This window comes from Rhodamnia argentea, chromosome 5 (genome assembly GCF_020921035.1).
Source record: "Rhodamnia argentea isolate NSW1041297 chromosome 5, ASM2092103v1, whole genome shotgun sequence".
NCBI lineage: Eukaryota > Viridiplantae > Streptophyta > Magnoliopsida > Myrtales > Myrtaceae > Rhodamnia > Rhodamnia argentea.
This window is the reverse complement of record NC_063154.1, coordinates 4,517,365-4,535,201: the sequence shown is the minus strand read 5'-3', so window position 1 is coordinate 4,535,201 and position 17,837 is coordinate 4,517,365. Positions and strand designations below refer to the sequence as shown.

The window sequence follows — 17,837 nt, the reverse complement described above, 5'->3', positions numbered from 1 at the left end:
CAGGGGGAAAAGGCCAGTCGTACAGTACAGGAGCAATTCACCTAATTAACATTATGTACTTCGTCCTGACAATAGATGGACATGCCCAAAATCCTGCAGAAAGTACGCATACTTGCTGGTTTAACACGAACAATCTTCTTCTTTTTTATGAAATTCCTCCAAAACAAGGTATGAATAAATTGATAAATATATAGTAGAAGCTGATGCCTGTTGAAATTTGATCAGTCAAATTCATAAAAGATTAAAAATTCTCTCCTTTGGGTCACAGAAGATGTGTTTGTCTTACATCAGCACTGTGCAACCGGATAGAAGTCTAACTAGCAATCAATCACGTAAGGAAACATGGCCAAGTCACTAAAATATGATACGTTTTATCTACAGCCGTCTACTTTGAACATTAATTTTTCCCTCCATGATTTATCAGGTTAAAGTGCTTCCGAAAAACGTAACTCGGCAGGGCCTGGACCTAATATTCCTTTTTGTTCCGTTATCTTGCCGAGTCCAGCAGGCGGCTCCGAAGGAACAATGGTTTCTTCCTCTCTCCAGTCAGTCCACTCTCTCTGAAACATCAAAGCAAAACCGTGCAACAGAACCGTGAATTCACATTTTTACTGTAACAGAAGATAAGTAACCAGATTCTGTTTTCACACTCCTCAAGCTGGCAGTACTCATTGATGCCACTCATCAAAAGATAAGTGAGAAAAATAGGACGAAAGAACCTAAGTTGTGATTTGTTTTGGTGGACCTTGTAAATCATAAAAACACCAATCCCCGCCCCTCTTCCTAATAAAAAGAGAGAAAATGATATTTGACTGTCGGTGGTGATGGCCGAAATTAGCATGTGTAAATGATGGCAAGTTTTCTGAGGCCTTCTATTCAGGAGTTTATCTTTTCATTGTTACGGTAGGTGCTCAAGACAAGCTCAAAAGATTGCTTTCAAGACTTGTGCACAGCATCCGTCAGCAAAAATGGCATAATCAATTCTTGATCCCCTTATAAGGTCAAGGAGTAAAACAAAACCAAGTTCATGAGAATGGCTCGTAATGGGAAGTCCGAATTTGGATAATTTGTTGCTGAGCTACATTGTACGTCTCAAGCACCAAGATGACTGTTGGGCTAGGTGGAAGATGGCGAAACGGCGTCTTCTCTACCTTCATCTAGTTTGAGAGCTTGAAGTTTTTCGTCAGCAGTACACTAGGGTCTTAACACTAGTTATATTTTCTTACGAAACCAAATGAGAAAGGGTTCCGTGGTAGATTACCTCCAGGATAGCCCAAAAAATGAACCACTTGTTACTTTTGCAATGCAGTTAGGTGAGGCATATTTTCTTTTCCTTTTATTTTTCAAGCAATTGCAGTCCTTGCATAAGGATTGGTCCCCCCTGATAGCTTGAGTTAGATATTCTTACATAGAATAAAAAAAACTTGCCTCCTCTTCATGGTGATTCCTATCCACCAATAATGGGGTTGTAAGTGGGGGCGCAGCATCTGGATCGGGCTTCTGAAAGATAAACGTGGTGTATAAACCTGAAGAAAGGAAATCCACTCTAACTTAATGGTTGCATTTGTGCTCAGTCCAATATCTGTTTTATGCAAATCATCACTTTGATGAATCACTTGAACCTAGAAGACTCTGTTCGACAACAAATAACACAGCTACAAAAAAAACTATTTGACAACCATGGGAATGGGTATTGCTGAACCCATCGTTGTTTATATCAACAGAAGGAGCAAGTAATTCTATTGCGAATTGTAATTTCCATATCCTGAGGTTCTACTCTGGACCCAGAATCTAGCTCTTATTGTTGAACAAACATGGGGTTGAGACATGCAAACTTGCTAGGCGCCCTGGCAGGCTGGAGCCATCCATGATATGCCAATATTTTGGGTGACCAAATGGAACGTTGCTTAATAGTTGTGTGTGTATGTGTTTAGGTATGGATATACCTTGTGTATCCTCGCATAGCTCAAGTAGCAAGGGAAAATATCCATGGTCAGTTCCAAAAATATGTAATCCTTGATCATCAGTATCTACGTAAATGCAAATTGCTATATATTAAATGAATGGGCACACTAATAAGACCCCTATTAGCGATCTCAGAGTCTGATTTGTTACGGTTTGTTTTCTGTGAACTTTGCAGTTAAAATTTAAAAAAAAAAGTGAATCAATGAATGGAATTGGCACTATGATGGAAGGAGATTGCAGTTCACCTAGAATGTCGTATGAGCGAGGTAGAAGCCTCCCTCTAGGATCCACAACGCTTGCACCATAACCCATTAGCATCCCTGCAAAGATTGCTCTTGTGGCCAAGTGTAAAACAACAGAATATCAGGATTGATACAAAAGCAACTGCTCGAGAAATCATAACATGTTTTTACCTAGGTAATCACAAAAAGACCATACTTGTTATCATCGTAAAACTCTGTCAGGTTTTGAATCTCCACGTACTCCAGACCAGCTTCCCTAGCCAATCTGATGAGAATGCATTAGAAACTTCATAGATTCTTACCAACAATCAACAACAATAGCACAAATTTCAGCTACAATTATTCAAACTATGAATTAAAAAGAGAAGCTTTTGTTAACATCATCATCACATAAGCAATTAAGATGGCCGAAAGTCGATTGTAGTCCACCTATAAAATCCTATGCGTACAGCAACAAATGATGCCTATCCTCACTTTTTTATGTCAATTATCCAAGATAAAATAGAGAACCTCAACTCATGGCCAATTATCTTTACCTGATCAAGCTCGGAAAGTGAACCAAGCAATGGGTTTCAGCAGGCATATCACCAGCTAGTTTAAGCTGGTACCTTTTCCCAAATGATGGAAACCTGGAAACAGGCAGTACATCAAATCATCTCAGTACAAGTCCAACGGCATGTAACAATCAACATGGCAACTATCAGCAACGCATACATACTTCTCTTCCTCCACTTCAAAGGTGATCATGTAGCTCTCAGCCCGAACGCAATTAGGAACAATGCCAGGCTTCATGCTACCACTTCTGTTGTGGTATGCTTCCACATTCTTCTGATATTTTGCCCTGTATAGTTCGCTAGCATTTCACATGCAATATGTTTTTAATGGGGAAAATAGAAAAAGGCACCGTATCCTCTCGTGATTGTACAGAGAACTATGATGCAGCATTTTTCATATTGGTTACATCAGCTGACAGGATTGTCACCTCAAGATAAGAGCCTGGCGCTCAATAGTGGCAGTGAAGATAACATAGCTATGAACCTTAGACAAATTGTAATCATTATAAGGAAATCACTCCCTTATATGCATGAACTTTTAAGCCTCAGACCATTCGACATCACAATGAAGATGATACTGTGACAACATAATACTGCAAAATGAGAAGGAAGATTCATCTCCATCAACTAGATAACATTAGCAAGACGCATGACAGCGATTTACAGGTTTCCTTCTAAACTGTACTGGTCTATCTGAAGGCAGAGGTGGACTTGTTACGATGTGGATAAGAATTTAAGATTTCCTAATCTCACGGAATGATGGTAAACACAGATGCAAACATGAAGTCCTCCAGAAAGAAGTAACTATGTTCCCGAAGACCTTTTTTAAGTGAACAAAGAGATGAGGCAGAATGGTGTAGTTGTGCAAGGCACTGAGACAGAAGAGAAGCTGCAAAGCTCTAGTATTGTTTTTATATCCCCCTTGGCTAGAAAGCTGCAGAGCTCTACTTACAAGCTTGGCAAATCGTCAAATAGTCTATAAGAAGGTTGTCGTGCACAATGAATGCATCAAACAATTCTCCGATGAGTGGAGATCCAAGAAGCCTTAGGCTCACTTAAGTACAAAATCTTTAGTCAACCAAAGTAGCTTTCCAATTTGGCACTTAAGTATAGTTCGATCATCATAAGAGTCTATTGCAGAAGCTCGGTGAATTAAGGGAAAAATATCAGTAAACAATAAAAGAAGGGGCATATATCTATATCCTTTAAGGCCCATATAAGCATCTTACTTCTCAAAAGGAAGAAATTTCCCCCTACTATGTTAGCCAGTTGTTACACAAAATCAAGAACATTAGTTCAGTATTATACTATACATCAACATCAACATCAACGTCACATTTATCCCAAACTAGCTGGGGTCGGCGGTCGATGAACTCAAAATAAATAAAATAAAAGCAAGACCAATTGGGGGAAAAGAAATAATTATATAAAAATAAAAATAAATATATAAAAATAAAAATATATAAATATTTATAGGGAAAAATGACTAAAAAGGACAATCTGGAACATAGGAATTCCGGCCCTCCACAATGCTAATAGCTTTCATCCACTCCGTTCTAAAACAAATCGTACGCCAATCTATTTCCCACTTCATTAAATTTTGTTTTACTACTTTCCTCCAGATAAGTTTCGGCCGACCTCTTCCTTTTTTCATGTCATGCTCTCGGTAACAAACTTCTGTTCTTATCGGAGCATCTAGGGATCTTCGAAGAATATGCCCAAATCATCCCAATCTATATTCTCTCATCTTTTCTGCCACCAATATTATAATATACATCTTCAAGTATATTTAGCAAATGCATTTCTTTGGAAAAGAATGAATCTAGCCAACGAAACCATCTCACAAAAATTCCAACATTAAATGTGAACGAGTAACACAAAGTACCATTAATAGAAAGAACATAAAACAATGCTACAATCGGATTAATGAAATGACCAAAGTACAGCGGGTGCAGGCAGCAAGTCAAAACAAGAATCTACGTGCAACTCAAAACAAGAATCTCCAACGATTGTTATTTCATACCATATGGTTGATGAGTCAGGAGTAATACCGAAAAAATAACCCCCTGGTCTTAGCAGAGATGACACATTACGCAACAGTTTCCTCGCTTTGTCCTCACTCTCAAAACATAGCTGCAGAAGCAGTATTTATTTGACCATTTATTCCACATAAAAACAGAGAGAGAGGCTGGAAATCAGAACATAACTGAATTTGGCATTTGCTAAAAGGTGCTGAAGGTAGCTTTCAACCTGCAAATGCTGCAAGCAGCAAACTAAATCTGCTTGGTTTGTCTTCTCTTGCAAACGTGCTTCCAAATCTTCCTACCAAAACAGATTCCAGCCTGACAAAATCAGTGATGACGGGCAAATATGCCACTACAAGATTATAAGAGGGAGACACCCAAATTATGGTTATTAGACATAGTGCTCTCTTCCGCCCGACAAAAACCATGAGCATAATGAGCACACGAACAGAATCATCTAATGAACAGATTAAACAAGCCTAACTGCTTCCCTGCAATGGGGAAACAAGAAAAATTTTGGAAGACAAAGCTCACCGTGCAAGGGTCGAGCTCGTAGAAGTCCGTTGTGTAAGCTTTCCTCAAGCTCTCCCAAGCTTCTCTCTTTTCGCTTATTCCAGACGAAGCGACATCTACAAAATTCAAATTTCTCAAATGCCACTACACAAGGCCACATTCATCCATGAACGAGTACGAACAAATTACCAATCCCGATGTAGTGACCAATCTGAGCTTCTTCCCACCTCTCCGCCTCGAGCCCACCTCCGCAATACAGCTCGCACACCTTGAAACGCCATTAGAAAAACCAAAACAATATAGGACGTCAAAATTAGAAAGAAGCGCACGGTGGCGAGAGAACACACAGTACGGCCTCCCTGCGGAGGTAGATTCGCGGCGTAAGACGGCGCTGGAACGGTTACCGTCGCGTAGGGATGGACGAAGATCTTGATGAGAGCGTTCCGAGCGAACTCGTGGAGGCGATGGTGAGTCGCGTCGGGCCTCGGGATCGCCGCTTGGCTCATGCCGTGCTTCCGAAAGGAATTCAGAGAAGAAAGGTCGCTCTGTCTCGTCTTCGATAGAGCGCGAGCGAGAGAGCGAGAGCGACGTAGAGAAGAAGAGGAAGAAGAAGAGCGACGGGACTCGATAGCAGAGAGACCACTTCATCGGAGGGGAGCGCCGAGTGTAAAAAAAAAAAATCATTTCTTATACATTTTCCCCCACTCAGACTTTTTTTTGTTCAATTTCGTCCTCAGACAATACCCCCCTTCTACTCTTTCGTGTATTTTTTTTTTTTTTTTCCGAATGTGCTTTTTTCTAAATTTGTTAAAAAGATTTACGTCGTTTTTATGTATTTACTGGACCATTAAATCGCGCTTTGTGCTTCGCGTGGGAAACGTTTGTTGTCACTTTTTTAACTTACCTGTAAAATGTAAATTAGACGCAAAAGAGTATACTTTTTTTTTCGCATTGGAAGATTAACACACACAAAATAAAGTAAACTTGATAAGAAAAATTACTCGAAGTTGACGTCGAAGCTATAGTAATTGAAGTATGCACAACATGTGATGATGTGATATTTTTATCCCGATCGAAAATTAGCTCATCATTATCTTTTTGTCTAATAAATTAGGGATTAACCAGATAAAGCAAATACAACTTTTCAATTGACAATCATAAAATGAAAAAAAAAAATTCGAAAATCGAATAGATGTATGTGTAATTTTCATTAGCCTTTTTATCGATTGTATTATTTGCTAATACATCAATTCTTAAACAAATTACAAAAAAAAAAAAAAAGAGCAAATCTCTAACCAATAAAACAGAAGACCAAAAAAAAAAAAAAAAACATCACAGTTTTAGAACTTGGGTAACAAAAAGAGAGAAAAGAACAAAGCCAAAACATTTAACATGCTCTTTAAGAATTATAGCTCCTCCTTGCATATTTCTAAGATTAGCTTCCTTCCACGAACGATTTCCATATGTACTAGAATATTTGAAACCTAGACCAGTAGTGAAAATTTTGTGATAATCCAAAAAATGAAGTGCACATAGATTGTATATATTGAAATGTTGAGAGGAAATAGTAGAAGGTCCTGTAAAAATGTTAGAATTTCTTACCATTGCTAATTTACAGCACCAAAACCCACTGAACTACATTTTTTTTTTTTTTGTTGGTTACAAAACCTGTGGTATTGAACGAGAGAAGTACAAATCCTTGTTGAAAGGAAAATGAACGGAGAGCGCTAGAAAAACACTTCGAATAAGGAGGATGATTAATTTCTAAATAGAGTCCCCGTTCTCAACTTTAAAAGAGTCCTCAGAAAAAATATTGTTTATATTCCTAGATATATAAATCACTTTAATATTTTGAGATATTAGAGTGTCTAAAACTCTTTGAATACTCGGCTAATTTTCATTGGATGTCGTAGTTCCGACACATTGTATATATCATGTCATTATTGAAAATACACGGGGTCTATGCGTCCGAGAATAGTCTAGAGAAGATCAAGTATGGTGATCCCAACCCAAGCCTCAAAGGAGAAGAACAAACTCTCAATATGGCACCGTCAAAATCAAAGGATCTAATTTTTCTTGTTTGGGTCGAAATTAAAGGATCTAATTGAAAACGAGAAAATTTCAGACACCCAATCGTGTAATTGTCGAAAGCTGGATAACCTGAAGGGCAGAGTGCACCGCCGTGTAATGGGAAGTAGACACGGAGAGTAACGAACAACGTTGAGACGAGTTCCCCGATGAGGCCAGGGGAGGAAGAAGACGAAGAAGAAGCAGAGACACTAGTGGAAGCCGCGCTGAGAGTCCTGAACACGCCCGACCCCTTCGAAAAGGCCCGACTCGGCGACTCGGTCGCGACCCGGTGGCTCCAAGGCGCCATCCCCCGACCCTACGACCCTTCCGTGGACCTCCCCGTGCCGGATCGCCCCGCCAGGCTCACCAATGTAATCGCTCTCAATTTATGCTCTCGCTGAGCCGACAAGGCACCAATTTTTTATTTTTTTTGGGCATTGCGTGTTGTGAGTTTGATGAAATGTCCGAGCGAGAAATGGACTCACGTGGGGGCGTGCAGGTTAAGCTTGTGTCGCCCGGTCTCATGCCCAAGCTTGGGAAAGCGGGCAGCTTGCAGAGCAGGCAGGCCATCGTGCACAGTCTTGCGCACACCGAGAGCTGGGCTATTGACTTGTCCTGGGTATCTGTCTTTTTGCCCCTTTTCCTTTTCAACACTCGTTTTACCGCCTGTTTTCCATCACTAAAGAAATGAAAACTGCTTGGTATCTACATTAGATTTAAGGGACCTCATTCTTGCTTAGTGTTGTGCTGCCACATGAAGAATTGGAAACTATGGGCTGAGTGCTGGGCTGGTCAAGGATCGTGGGTCAATAAGTAGGCTTGCCTCAGTCGCAAAGTTCGGTGATAATCTGCAACATTTTCTTGCCGAGAAATTGTGCAGTCGGGACTGGATTAACCCTATTCAATGGGTAAGGGAAGGATATTAAGTCGTAGAGTTTCTTACCAGAAGGGGGGCCTGATTTTTCTATTAAGTCAGTGAGCTGCCAAATGATTTCCTTCTTTGGGTAGTGTCAGCACTGGTCACTGCCTTCCTCGAAAGTGTTCTTTGCCTAAAACACTTCGTTTAAGTTCATGATTTATGTTTGACCCCAAAAAAAAAAAAGTTCATGATTTATGAGTTTATCATATCTCCCATCTTGTCTCCCACTGCACTAGGGAACCCTTTTCCAGGAATCACTTGATGCTCTAAGATAAAAGTCTAAAGTACCTTAGTTAGGTAACAACCTCCGAAAAATGGACCTACTTATTTTACTTTTGACCTTGGATAGCTATACTAACTTTAGTCTCATTCCTAAAGGATATAATTGCTCGCTTTGGTAAGCAAGAGTCAATGCCAAGAGAGTTCTTCACTGATTTCGTGAAGGTGGCCCAAGATGAAGGTCGACACTTTACCCTCCTTGCATCTAGGCTGGAGGAATTGGGTTCCTTTTATGGCGCATTGCCTGCCCATGATGGCCTTTGGGATTCTGCCACTGCTACTTCAAAGGATCTGCTGGCCCGTCTAGCCGTTGAACACTGTGTCCATGAGGTGTGTTTTTGGCTTCCCTTCCTATGAGTATATGGCCTGCCCCTTTCTGTGCTTGATGGATGCACAGAGAATGTTTGTTTAGGCCTTTGCAACTTACATCACGTCCACATTTAGCTGATCAAGTTTCTATGTTTTATTAAGTCCTAGCATTCAGCACATTTCATGGAATTTGTTGGGGTAATGAGTTTATTCCTCTTACATTTCTTGGAGTGAGGAATTCATTCCTCATAAGTTTTGTTTTCTGTTTGAATGAAATGACCATTACTCTAGTACAATCCCACATTGGGAGTGGCAGACGTATATGAACTTCCATCCACCTGAAGAAGTGAAAAAGATGTTTGCATTTTTATATTCTATTCTAAGGCAGTAGTACTTTTTTCTGTTGTTAAGTCTATTGCTACTTTTACCATCAGGCTTTGGAGTTGATTTGTGTTTTTCAATTGCTCTATAAACTGTCTTGGTAGCAGCACTTCAGCTATATGACAAAATTACCACAGAGTGTAAGGTTATGGTAGGTGATGACAATAGTCAATTTTGTGAACAATAATGAGCAGACTCTGTCTTTGATCTCAGAAGGTACTCAAAATTTGGGGTAATCGATTTCCTGGCTGGTCGAATCCCAGCCTAAAACTGGAAACCAACTCGATGATCCCCGGTTTCAGATAATAGGAAGTGAGAATTGAACCAGTTGGTTCATATTGTTGATGGCTCAATTGGAAATATAAATGATAAATTGCTTATCTTATAACTTATGAGTTTTTTGTTTATGTTTTAAAATGTTGGGTTAGGCTAATCCTGGTCTGAGCAATTGAAGCCCGATAGTTCAGACCCACTCAAAGTTAGATGAAAAAGGATAGAGGGGCTTGTCTAGGCGAACTAGGGCTCTAATATTCTGTCCTGTTAGGTTTTTTGGACTTCCGTGCTAAGACAAAGACTCCTACACGGCTGAGTTTTCTTTTTTTGGTAAATTGTATAAGTACAAAAGATAACAGTTGTCTTTTGAACACGAAAAATACTCTTAGTCGCGTGGGTCAAAAAAAAAAAAAAAAAACCATCGTTTGAATCTCTATGGGTGCCACTTTTCCATAAACAAGGTCTGAAACGGGTTCAGAGTTGGAATCCGCGGCTCACCCCTACTCAATGTCTTTTTTGGCAATAATCACGGATGTTAGCTCATTAGCCTGGAAATTAGCACTCCAACCATGATTGTGCTAAGATTAGTTCATAAGTTCTTGTAAGGACATTTAGATCTTGTTTAGTAACGCTCCTGTTTCTTTGATTCATGTTCTTTTGTTTCCGAAAACAGAAAAGAACAAAAATATATTTGATAATATCAGTTAATTTTTCTATTCCCGGGAACAGAGATTTGGAACAAAAACAAAAGGAAAAAAAGTGCACTTTTCTGTTCTCGAGAACAGAATTAGAAAAAATCATTTCTGCTTAGAAATTATTCCTGGGAGTAAAATTGTTATTAAGCAGGCCCTTAGCTGCCATATTGTAACGCATTCCTCAGTGTTTCTTATTCAATAACTGGACTTGAGTTCTCATTCACTTTATGTACGCTTTTACTTCCTTTTGCTGAGATTGTATCCGAACCAGGCTAGAGGACTTGATGTCCTACCGACCACAATATCACGTTTCCGCAGCGGAGGTGATGATAAAACAGCTGATTTGCTGGAAAATGTCGTTTATCCTGAAGAAATCACGCACTGTGCTGCTGGAGTTAGATGGTTCAAGTTTCTGTGTTTGAGGTTGCGCAATTCCCCTGTTAGAGCGATTAAGGTGGGAGAAGGGGAAATGGGAAACCAGGAGGACGCCGAAGTCGTTCAGAAGTTCCACGAGGTAGTAAGGAATCACTTCAGGGGATCATTGAAACCGCCTTTTAACGAGGATGCGAGGAAAGCTGCAGGGTTCGGTCCTAAATGGTATGAACCTCTTGCCTTCAAAGAGGCCAGCCAAGAATGACTGCAATCATACTACTCCTGTGGGCTGTAGTTCTATATATGATTGAAAATAATAGCTCTAGATTATTCCTCCTCTTCAACATTTTCTGTTCCTTAATACTGGCAGCATCCTCACAATTGACAAACATGAATTACAATTCTGCAATGGGTGCTTTTGTTTTTCTGGGCTTAGGCTGTAATGGAAAAGGTCATCGTGTTAGATACAATTACTCGTACAATTACTTACCTTGTTGGATTCGAAGATGTTTTGGTTAACTTTCAGCTAGAGCTACAACAGGAACTTTCCGGGCATTACGAATATACAAATTGATTGCAATTGCATCTGCTTTGAGCACTTGAATTCTGTATCATTGGTAATACATGACATCCATGAGCGGAAGTTATACATCCAGCATCGCCCTGGACCTCTTGGTTCTTTCGATGATGCTGGGCAAGATCTGGTTTGGTCCCTTCGACTAATGGGATTTGGCAAAACTGTGTAACGTCGGCTGTCACGTCGTACCACATTTATTGTCTTCGCTCAGTCTAAGCTTTATGATACAAATCATGCTATAATGATCAAATTGGCAAAAAGCACGCTCTTATAATATGCCATAGTCTTGAGATAAGAATTTCAAAACTTCTTTATATGGGCTTATTTAGCTAAAGTTCTTTTCTATCAAATTTTATATGTCAAGCAAGCCATACGATGTCGTATTTAGTAAGAAGTCATCAAATGGAACCGATGGATGGTCTTGTCGAAACACCCAACAAGTTATCTAAATCACCTGCCCAGATAGCATCCTGACATCACTGTGTCGATAAGGAAGAACAAGTTTAGGATGGTTCTTTGGCAAACTGCAATCCTAATTTGATCAACACCATGAGCAACGTGAAAAAATGGATCTTCAACTAAAGTTGAAGCTCCGCGGTCCAATAATGACTTGCTAACGTTTAGAGCAAAGGAACAAAAAAAATGGTCAAATGGATCAAGATCAAAAGTTGAAAGAGGACGGAACACGACAACAGATGCGTATGCTGCGTCGAATCCCTGCATAAGGCAACGACGTGACAACATGCGCATAGCAAACACATTTGAGAAGGCAGTATTTTATGTTTGCCATTCTGCTTTTCATTATCAAAGCCCCACAAGTTAATGGACTAGGATGGGGTCCATGCACAGTCAACATGACTGACATAAGAAACTTCAAAAGTTGGAACCTTCCTCTCGAGAAAGCCCAAAAGTAGAGCAAAAAAAAAAAAAGTTGACAAGCACAGGATTGGAGGAGTGCTAAAAGAAGACTCATTTCTTCATTTCCATTGCATGATACATTATCCAAAAGAGAGAGACAAGAAACCAAACCAGATTGTTTAAACCAAAGGAAAATGGGGTAACTCTGCATCTGAGAAATTCCAAAGATAAAACCATCTACGACAAGACCAATGTACAGCCCCACTAACCAAGATTCACTCTAAGAAAAGGGGTAGTAATGTATTGACATGCAGGAGAAGAATGTACCTATTGAGATCGAAAATTGGCGGTTTCACGGGGAAGAGCTCGTAAGGTGTCTTTGCCTATCATACACTGCTCGGCATTCCCCTATACATCCCAACCGTCCTTCCTTCTGTCAAACACCCATTTCCGCCTGGCCAAACCCCCGTACATCTGCGAAAACTTTGCAAGGCAATCGCTCCTTATCCGGTAATGAACTTTCGTGTTCCGGCTGATTGCCGCACCCGAGAATTTCGAGGTGTCTATGGCCCACGCCGGCTTCACGTACTCGACAGTCCTAGATGAACTGGCATTCGCATACAAATAGTTCAAAAGCACATCTTCGCAGTTAAAATACTTGTCCACAAATTCTCTCCCGAGCCTAGCTTGCGGGCTCCAGTATCTCTCGAAGGCAACTTGGCTATCAATAAAAGCCGCCCCAGTCAGAATCATATTGTATCCCTTATGCTTCCGTGCGTGCTTTTCGGCGCGGTACTTCAATGGGTTCCCATTAATTAGACGAGGATAAAAACCGACTATCCTGTCTGGATGTTCCCGCCACACCTTGAAACCCCGTTCTACGTCATCGCATGTCATCATGATATCATCATCTAGCTCCAGAACAGCTCGGGTCTTAATCAAAGGATCCATTCTAAAACGATTATTTAGTGAGTTTCTTGCCTCAACCCTGATTCTCACAGGGACCACCGAATCGAAATCACTCGGATCGGGAGGTAACCCCTTATTCCACACCACAACTATCTCCTTCACTGAAGAACATCTAGAATAGTGTTTTACATACATTTTCAAGTTCCATATCCGAGCATCATACGTCATGGTCAACAGGGTGAACTGAGAGTAGTGACCCTTCCATTGGTACGCTTCCTCAGCACCGTTTCCTCCATATATGTAATGGACACCCGTGCACGTTAGAACTACTCCAATTGCAAATATAAAAGCAACAATGCATCTGCCAACGCACGTGTTGACTTTCACCCAACCTCGGAGAAACGGAGGCACCCTATTTAAACGGCTGCAGAATCGTCTCACCTTTGAAGAAAGCATATTTGATCGCCCCCATGCCAAAAATGCATTGCTCTTTTTCCCCAAGCCATGGCTGGACCAGTTCAAAGGGACAATGCACTTCACAGCTCCAAGAAGCACACCAATTAGAACGACTATAACTGCAACTGCTGCAACTGAAGCACACCCAAGAATAAACCTACGGACTGAATACCCAGAAGGTACTCGATCTCCATCCATAACTCCAACCCACTTGCCAGACGGGAGTTGTTGCACATCAAGATGATGATACCGAGCACCATTCCAAGCATTTCTCCCCTTATTGGGCTCCTCTACCCCTAAAGGGACTTCAACTTCTTTGAATTCATCTTTGGAGAGGACTTCCACCTTAAAAATTCGAACTCGTCGTCCATAGGTTTCTCCACAATCTTGACCCACTCGATAAAGGATTCCATCATGTATAAATGGCCTGCCTCCATTACGAGCCCCCACGCTCCTGTCGGTATTATAAACGGGATTCTTCTTGTGTGGCTTCCAGGGACCAAGCGGTGAATCACTATACCAGATTTCAAGCTGCCCATTCTTTTTGGAACCAAAACTGCTGTGGTCCGAGCCAAAGAGCCAAAACTTACCTTTGTGGTTTATTACGAAGCTATCCACCATGGGCTTTTTCATTATGACCTTTTCAAGTTTCCATTGCAATGGAAAATCAAAGGCACGGTAAACTCGAAGCTCTCCTTTCTCACTGCTTTCAGGCATCATGTATATCTGCATAAAGAAAAGTGACATAGTAGAATGATTACACTGTCGATCTTCGCTGACGCATTAATCCATATATAACTCACTACAGTACTAGAAAGGACAAAGCACAACTTCAAATATGTGATCGTGCATAAAAGAAATCAAAATCTTACCTGCCCATGATAACTGAAAACATAGGGATAAGAAAGGTGCCAATCCTCATCCAAAGCGATACCCAATTGTTGCCAAGTTGCTCCCTTATCAACACTTCTTGCAACTGCTATATCACCTTGCATAGTGATAACATTCTTCGTCTCATAAAACAGGTAAATAGCATCACCCTGAATCAAAAAGCAAGTTTAGGTTCAAATTAAGCACAAGCTCAAGGTCAAGCATATTAACTAAAAGAATAACAAACACATGCCTAGTTCAAATACAGCACCCGCAATCAGTCATGTCCGGATAAAGCTACATGCATAAAACTAACCAAGAAAGAGCTTATTCATCGGGGTCAGCATCATTCCCCGCAAACTCATTGAAAGTAAATTCGATGGAGAGTCATATGCAACCATTTAAATGCACATGGCATGACTACATGACACACAATAAATCTTAAAAACAATTAGCACTTTCACTGAGAGAAAGTACCAAATCACATCGCCAGCTCACTTGAATTTGTTCACATGAAAGGAGCATCCAAAAAAAGTCAAACACAATTAAAAAGTGAAGAAAAATCAACAATCAAACTCGAAATGAATCGAATAAAAGCGAATAACCTATTTTTACTGATTGTGATTGAGAGTAGCCCAGGAACACTGATTTATACAGATCTATATCCAGGAACACATTAGTAAACTCAAACATCAGTGAATAAAACCGAATGACCCCAAAAATCCCAAAATCAGCTACGGAGGAAGTAAAAGGAAGACCAGCTTTTTTTTTTTCAAATGACGTACTCAAAGTTCTGCAAATTTTAATAAGAACTTAATTATCCAACTTACAAATAATTGATTTTTGATCAGGCAGTCTACTTTAACCAACTGTGGTCACACCATCAGAAAGTTTGACTCAACAAAAGTCCCTTGCTTCTACCCCAGATAAAGATAGCAAGAGGGACCACAAGCTTTCAAATAAACAAATCAAGTTGTGCAGCTCTTGCGATTTTTTAGGCTGAAATTAACCTTGATCAAAAGAGAATAAACTGCAACTGCAAACAGGAAATAAAATTAAAATACAACGGAATCAGTATAGGCGTGTTTGGCTGTATTAGAGACCAAAGGCAACATAAACTGAATAACAGCTTTTATATAATTCCACTGTCTAGTTACTGGTATTAACGCATACAGCAGGCTATAATGAGAAAAACCACGTGGTTATGACATCTACTCGTCAAATTACAAATAGACACATGATCACACAGAACAGACCATGTGGTTATAACATCTGCACGGTGGACCTCACAATTCACATACACATACATGTCAATCCTACCCACCAACCTAGACATTCGCATACAGTAAGCAAGCACATATAATCAAGATAAGGAAGAAAAACAGATACTACCTGCACATAAATAAAAGGATCAGCTACGAAATTACTGGGAAAGCCAGCTTCAGATGTAGAAGCGCAGGTCACAACCGGGTTGGCCACTGGCCATGCTGCACTCTCATCCCTCCATATATTCATCTGCACCAGATTTGAAACATAGTAATTCTGTAAGCATTGAAGTGTTCAAATAACTTTGAAAAGAATAATAAGAACTTAAGTGCGCATGAGAATTTTACTTTTGGCCAGACCAGAAAAGCAGAAATTGTGGATCAAATGTGGACATAATTCAAATTTGGGAGAAGAATCAAAGAGAAAACAGATAGACAAGTTGGTTTTCCTTAGAGAACAACTGACACGAGGGGAGAAAAATAAGGGAAAAGACCATGAAAATGACATGTTTTCTCGATGTCCTTGGTAATCGAAAAGATGAAGAATGCTCCAAATACGCTGCAAAAGTTAAAGATTCCATATAACGCTCAAATTTATAAAAAAAAAAAAAAAAACTAAAGCGATGCAGTGTTTCATGGGTCTTGAGAATTATTATTCTCATCTTCTCCAGAAGAAAAAGAAGGAAAAACCAAAATGAAAAGAGAACCGAAAAGACTAGCCGATTGAGATAGCAACAGATAGTCAATTTTGAGAATGCTTGTTTTAGTGGCATCACAAATCTAACAGCAAAAAAGATAGAAACGAAAACTCAAAACAAAGTCAAAATTCAAACTTTACTTCAAGCAGACAAAAAATGAAATTGCCTACAAAACCCATCTAAAAGCACTGGAGACAACAGGAAAAGATGGTAAAAAGCAGATATCAGCATCATGATTACACAGTATAGAGACAGAAAGAGAGAGAGAGAGGTTACAGCTTCGATGGGCTTGAGGGAAAAAGGAGAGTCGCCGTAGAAAACGCCGATGGACCAGGACCCTTCATTATCCTCCCGGCACCCGCCGCCGGACGCCGGCCGGGCGGCGACGGCGTAAGGCGGCGTGAAGGCGAGCCACGCGTAGAGGGTGGCGATCGAGCCCAGCGCGACGAAGCAGCCCAAGAAGAAAACCAACCCGTCGTAGCCGCTGTTGTTCAGAAACAATCCCCTGTAGTGCTGGTGTTCGCACCTCCACCTGCACCAGCACTTCATGCTCATGTCGCAGCAGCGACCGTCCCCGCTGTCGCCGCCGCCGCCCCCCGTGGGACCCACCGCCGGGCTCGAGCCCATGATTCCGCCCGCGCAGCGAGATCTCAGTCCAGGCAACCTCCCCCGTCGAATTCACTTGCCTAAACTATCCCCCCGACCCCCCTTTTTTTCATCTCTGGGCTTCAAAAATTTTGAGAATTTTGGGAGCAAGGAGCCTTGTTTGGTTATCTAACTCCTGGGTTTTGTGAGTTGCGTTGTGGGATAAGTGATCACGGCCTCGGTGGGTCTTTTTCTTTCTTTGTCACGCAGACCCTCTCGCTCGCTCGCTCTCCTCTCCCCCCTCTCTTCCTCTCTGGTGAAAGGTGACAGAAAGTCGTGGGCTTTTTCGCTTCAGGGATGAACGTACACTGCCACGAGGAAGCTTGTGGATTTATATATAGGAGAAACTCTCTCCCTCTCCCTCTCTCTCTCCTCTCTTCTCTCTCTCTTCTCTCTTAACCCGGTAGCAGATGAGAAATGGGAATGCAAAAAGTTCTAGATTTTCTTTCCCTTCTTCTATTTTCTTTTAATGTCCGTTTATGGTTTTCAAAAGGGGCAATTCAAAAATGGGAAATGCCGATTTTTTTCCCCTCCGGTGATTATCGGGTGCGAGCGGGTTTCATATGACGCAACCGCGAGTTGGTATCGCGGTGATGATGATGAACATGGACGTGCGAAACTTGAATAGGCGTTGGCGTTGGCTTTGGCGTTGGCGTTGGTCATGGAGTGTGCGTCAGTGTGCTGTGCGACGTAGAGAAATCCGATGTTTTTGACCACGTGGAGATGCGGGTGGAAGGGCGGAGATCCCGAGTTTTGACGTGAATTCCGTGGGGGCCTTTTCCCATGAAAAAAAGGCGTGAAAATGATGTAAATTGAACTTTGGCCCAACTTGTAATGCGATTATTGAACTTCTAATTTGATTAATTCGAGATGAGCAAAGAGAAGAAATTATTTTCTTTTCATACGGCCTGCCCCGCCCAAATTGAAATGAATTCCGACGATCTCTAATAAGAATGTAGATTA

General features: G+C 40.9%; 4 protein-coding genes across 7 annotated transcripts in view; 1 reads left to right on the top strand and 3 right to left on the bottom strand.

The window, feature by feature from the left end:
* The window catches only part of LOC115749848, a 469,397-nt gene that overhangs the window by 357,469 nt on the left and 94,091 nt on the right, over positions 1 to 17,837 (bottom strand). The gene's annotated exons all lie outside the window — the stretch shown is intronic.
* LOC115751428 (mRNA cap guanine-N7 methyltransferase 2) lies at positions 202 to 5,937 on the bottom strand. 4 transcript variants are annotated; one of them, XM_030689339.2, is made up of 11 exons: positions 5,703 to 5,935; positions 5,488 to 5,566; positions 5,320 to 5,414; positions 5,012 to 5,083; positions 4,785 to 4,894; positions 2,926 to 3,048; positions 2,744 to 2,836; positions 2,404 to 2,472; positions 2,211 to 2,299; positions 1,429 to 1,526; positions 202 to 560 (listed from the first exon to the last, which is right to left on the bottom strand). In XM_030689339.2, the coding sequence occupies exons 1-11, from the start codon at positions 5,802 to 5,804 to the stop codon at positions 426 to 428; spliced, it is 1,065 nt and encodes a 354-aa protein (XP_030545199.1). In that variant the 5' UTR covers positions 5,805 to 5,935; the 3' UTR covers positions 202 to 425. The 4 variants fall into 4 exon arrangements, 2 of the variants coding, with proteins under 2 accessions (XP_030545199.1, XP_048135102.1); XM_048279145.1 differs by lacking the exon at positions 202 to 560 and having other exon boundaries at positions 1,424 to 1,526; positions 2,211 to 2,285; positions 5,703 to 5,937; XR_007198461.1 differs by lacking the exon at positions 202 to 560 and having other exon boundaries at positions 1,492 to 1,526; positions 2,211 to 2,285; positions 2,379 to 2,472; positions 5,703 to 5,937.
* On the top strand, positions 7,261 to 11,027 carry LOC115749677 (uncharacterized protein HI_0077). Its single transcript, XM_030686598.2, has 4 exons — positions 7,261 to 7,739; positions 7,868 to 7,987; positions 8,666 to 8,896; positions 10,496 to 11,027. The coding sequence occupies exons 1-4, from the start codon at positions 7,536 to 7,538 to the stop codon at positions 10,859 to 10,861; spliced, it is 921 nt and encodes a 306-aa protein (XP_030542458.1). The 5' UTR covers positions 7,261 to 7,535; the 3' UTR covers positions 10,862 to 11,027.
* Positions 12,131 to 16,899, bottom strand: LOC115752805 (glucosamine inositolphosphorylceramide transferase 1). The gene is made up of 4 exons (XM_030691180.2): positions 16,506 to 16,899; positions 15,659 to 15,781; positions 14,269 to 14,436; positions 12,131 to 14,122 (listed from the first exon to the last, which is right to left on the bottom strand). The coding sequence occupies exons 1-4, from the start codon at positions 16,854 to 16,856 to the stop codon at positions 12,440 to 12,442; spliced, it is 2,325 nt and encodes a 774-aa protein (XP_030547040.1). The 5' UTR covers positions 16,857 to 16,899; the 3' UTR covers positions 12,131 to 12,439.

What these genes read in the sequence shown, in the direction of transcription:
- LOC115751428 (XM_030689339.2), bottom strand. Translation starts at nt 5,804, where the DNA reads ATGAGCCAAGCGGCGATCCCGAGGCCCGACGCGACTCACCATCGCCTC. An exon ending in CCTGACTCATCAACCATATG is followed by an intron (nt 3,049 to 4,784) that starts GTATGAAATAAC and finishes CGAACTATACAG; the next exon opens with GGCAAAATATCAGAAGAATG. An exon ending in GAGTTTTACGATGATAACAA is followed by an intron (nt 2,300 to 2,403) that starts GTATGGTCTTTT and finishes CTTGGCCACAAG; the next exon opens with AGCAATCTTTGCAGGGATGC.
- LOC115752805 (XM_030691180.2), bottom strand. Translation starts at nt 16,856, where the DNA reads ATGGGCTCGAGCCCGGCGGTGGGTCCCACGGGGGGCGGCGGCGGCGAC. An exon ending in CCCTCAAGCCCATCGAAGCT is followed by an intron (nt 15,782 to 16,505) that starts GTAACCTCTCTC and finishes AATCTGGTGCAG; the next exon opens with ATGAATATATGGAGGGATGA. An exon ending in TTTTCAGTTATCATGGGCAG is followed by an intron (nt 14,123 to 14,268) that starts GTAAGATTTTGA and finishes TTCTTTATGCAG; the next exon opens with ATATACATGATGCCTGAAAG.
- LOC115749677 (XM_030686598.2), top strand. Translation starts at nt 7,536, where the DNA reads ATGAGGCCAGGGGAGGAAGAAGACGAAGAAGAAGCAGAGACACTAGTG. An exon ending in GCCCCGCCAGGCTCACCAAT is followed by an intron (nt 7,740 to 7,867) that starts GTAATCGCTCTC and finishes GGGGGCGTGCAG; the next exon opens with GTTAAGCTTGTGTCGCCCGG. An exon ending in GGGCTATTGACTTGTCCTGG is followed by an intron (nt 7,988 to 8,665) that starts GTATCTGTCTTT and finishes TCATTCCTAAAG; the next exon opens with GATATAATTGCTCGCTTTGG.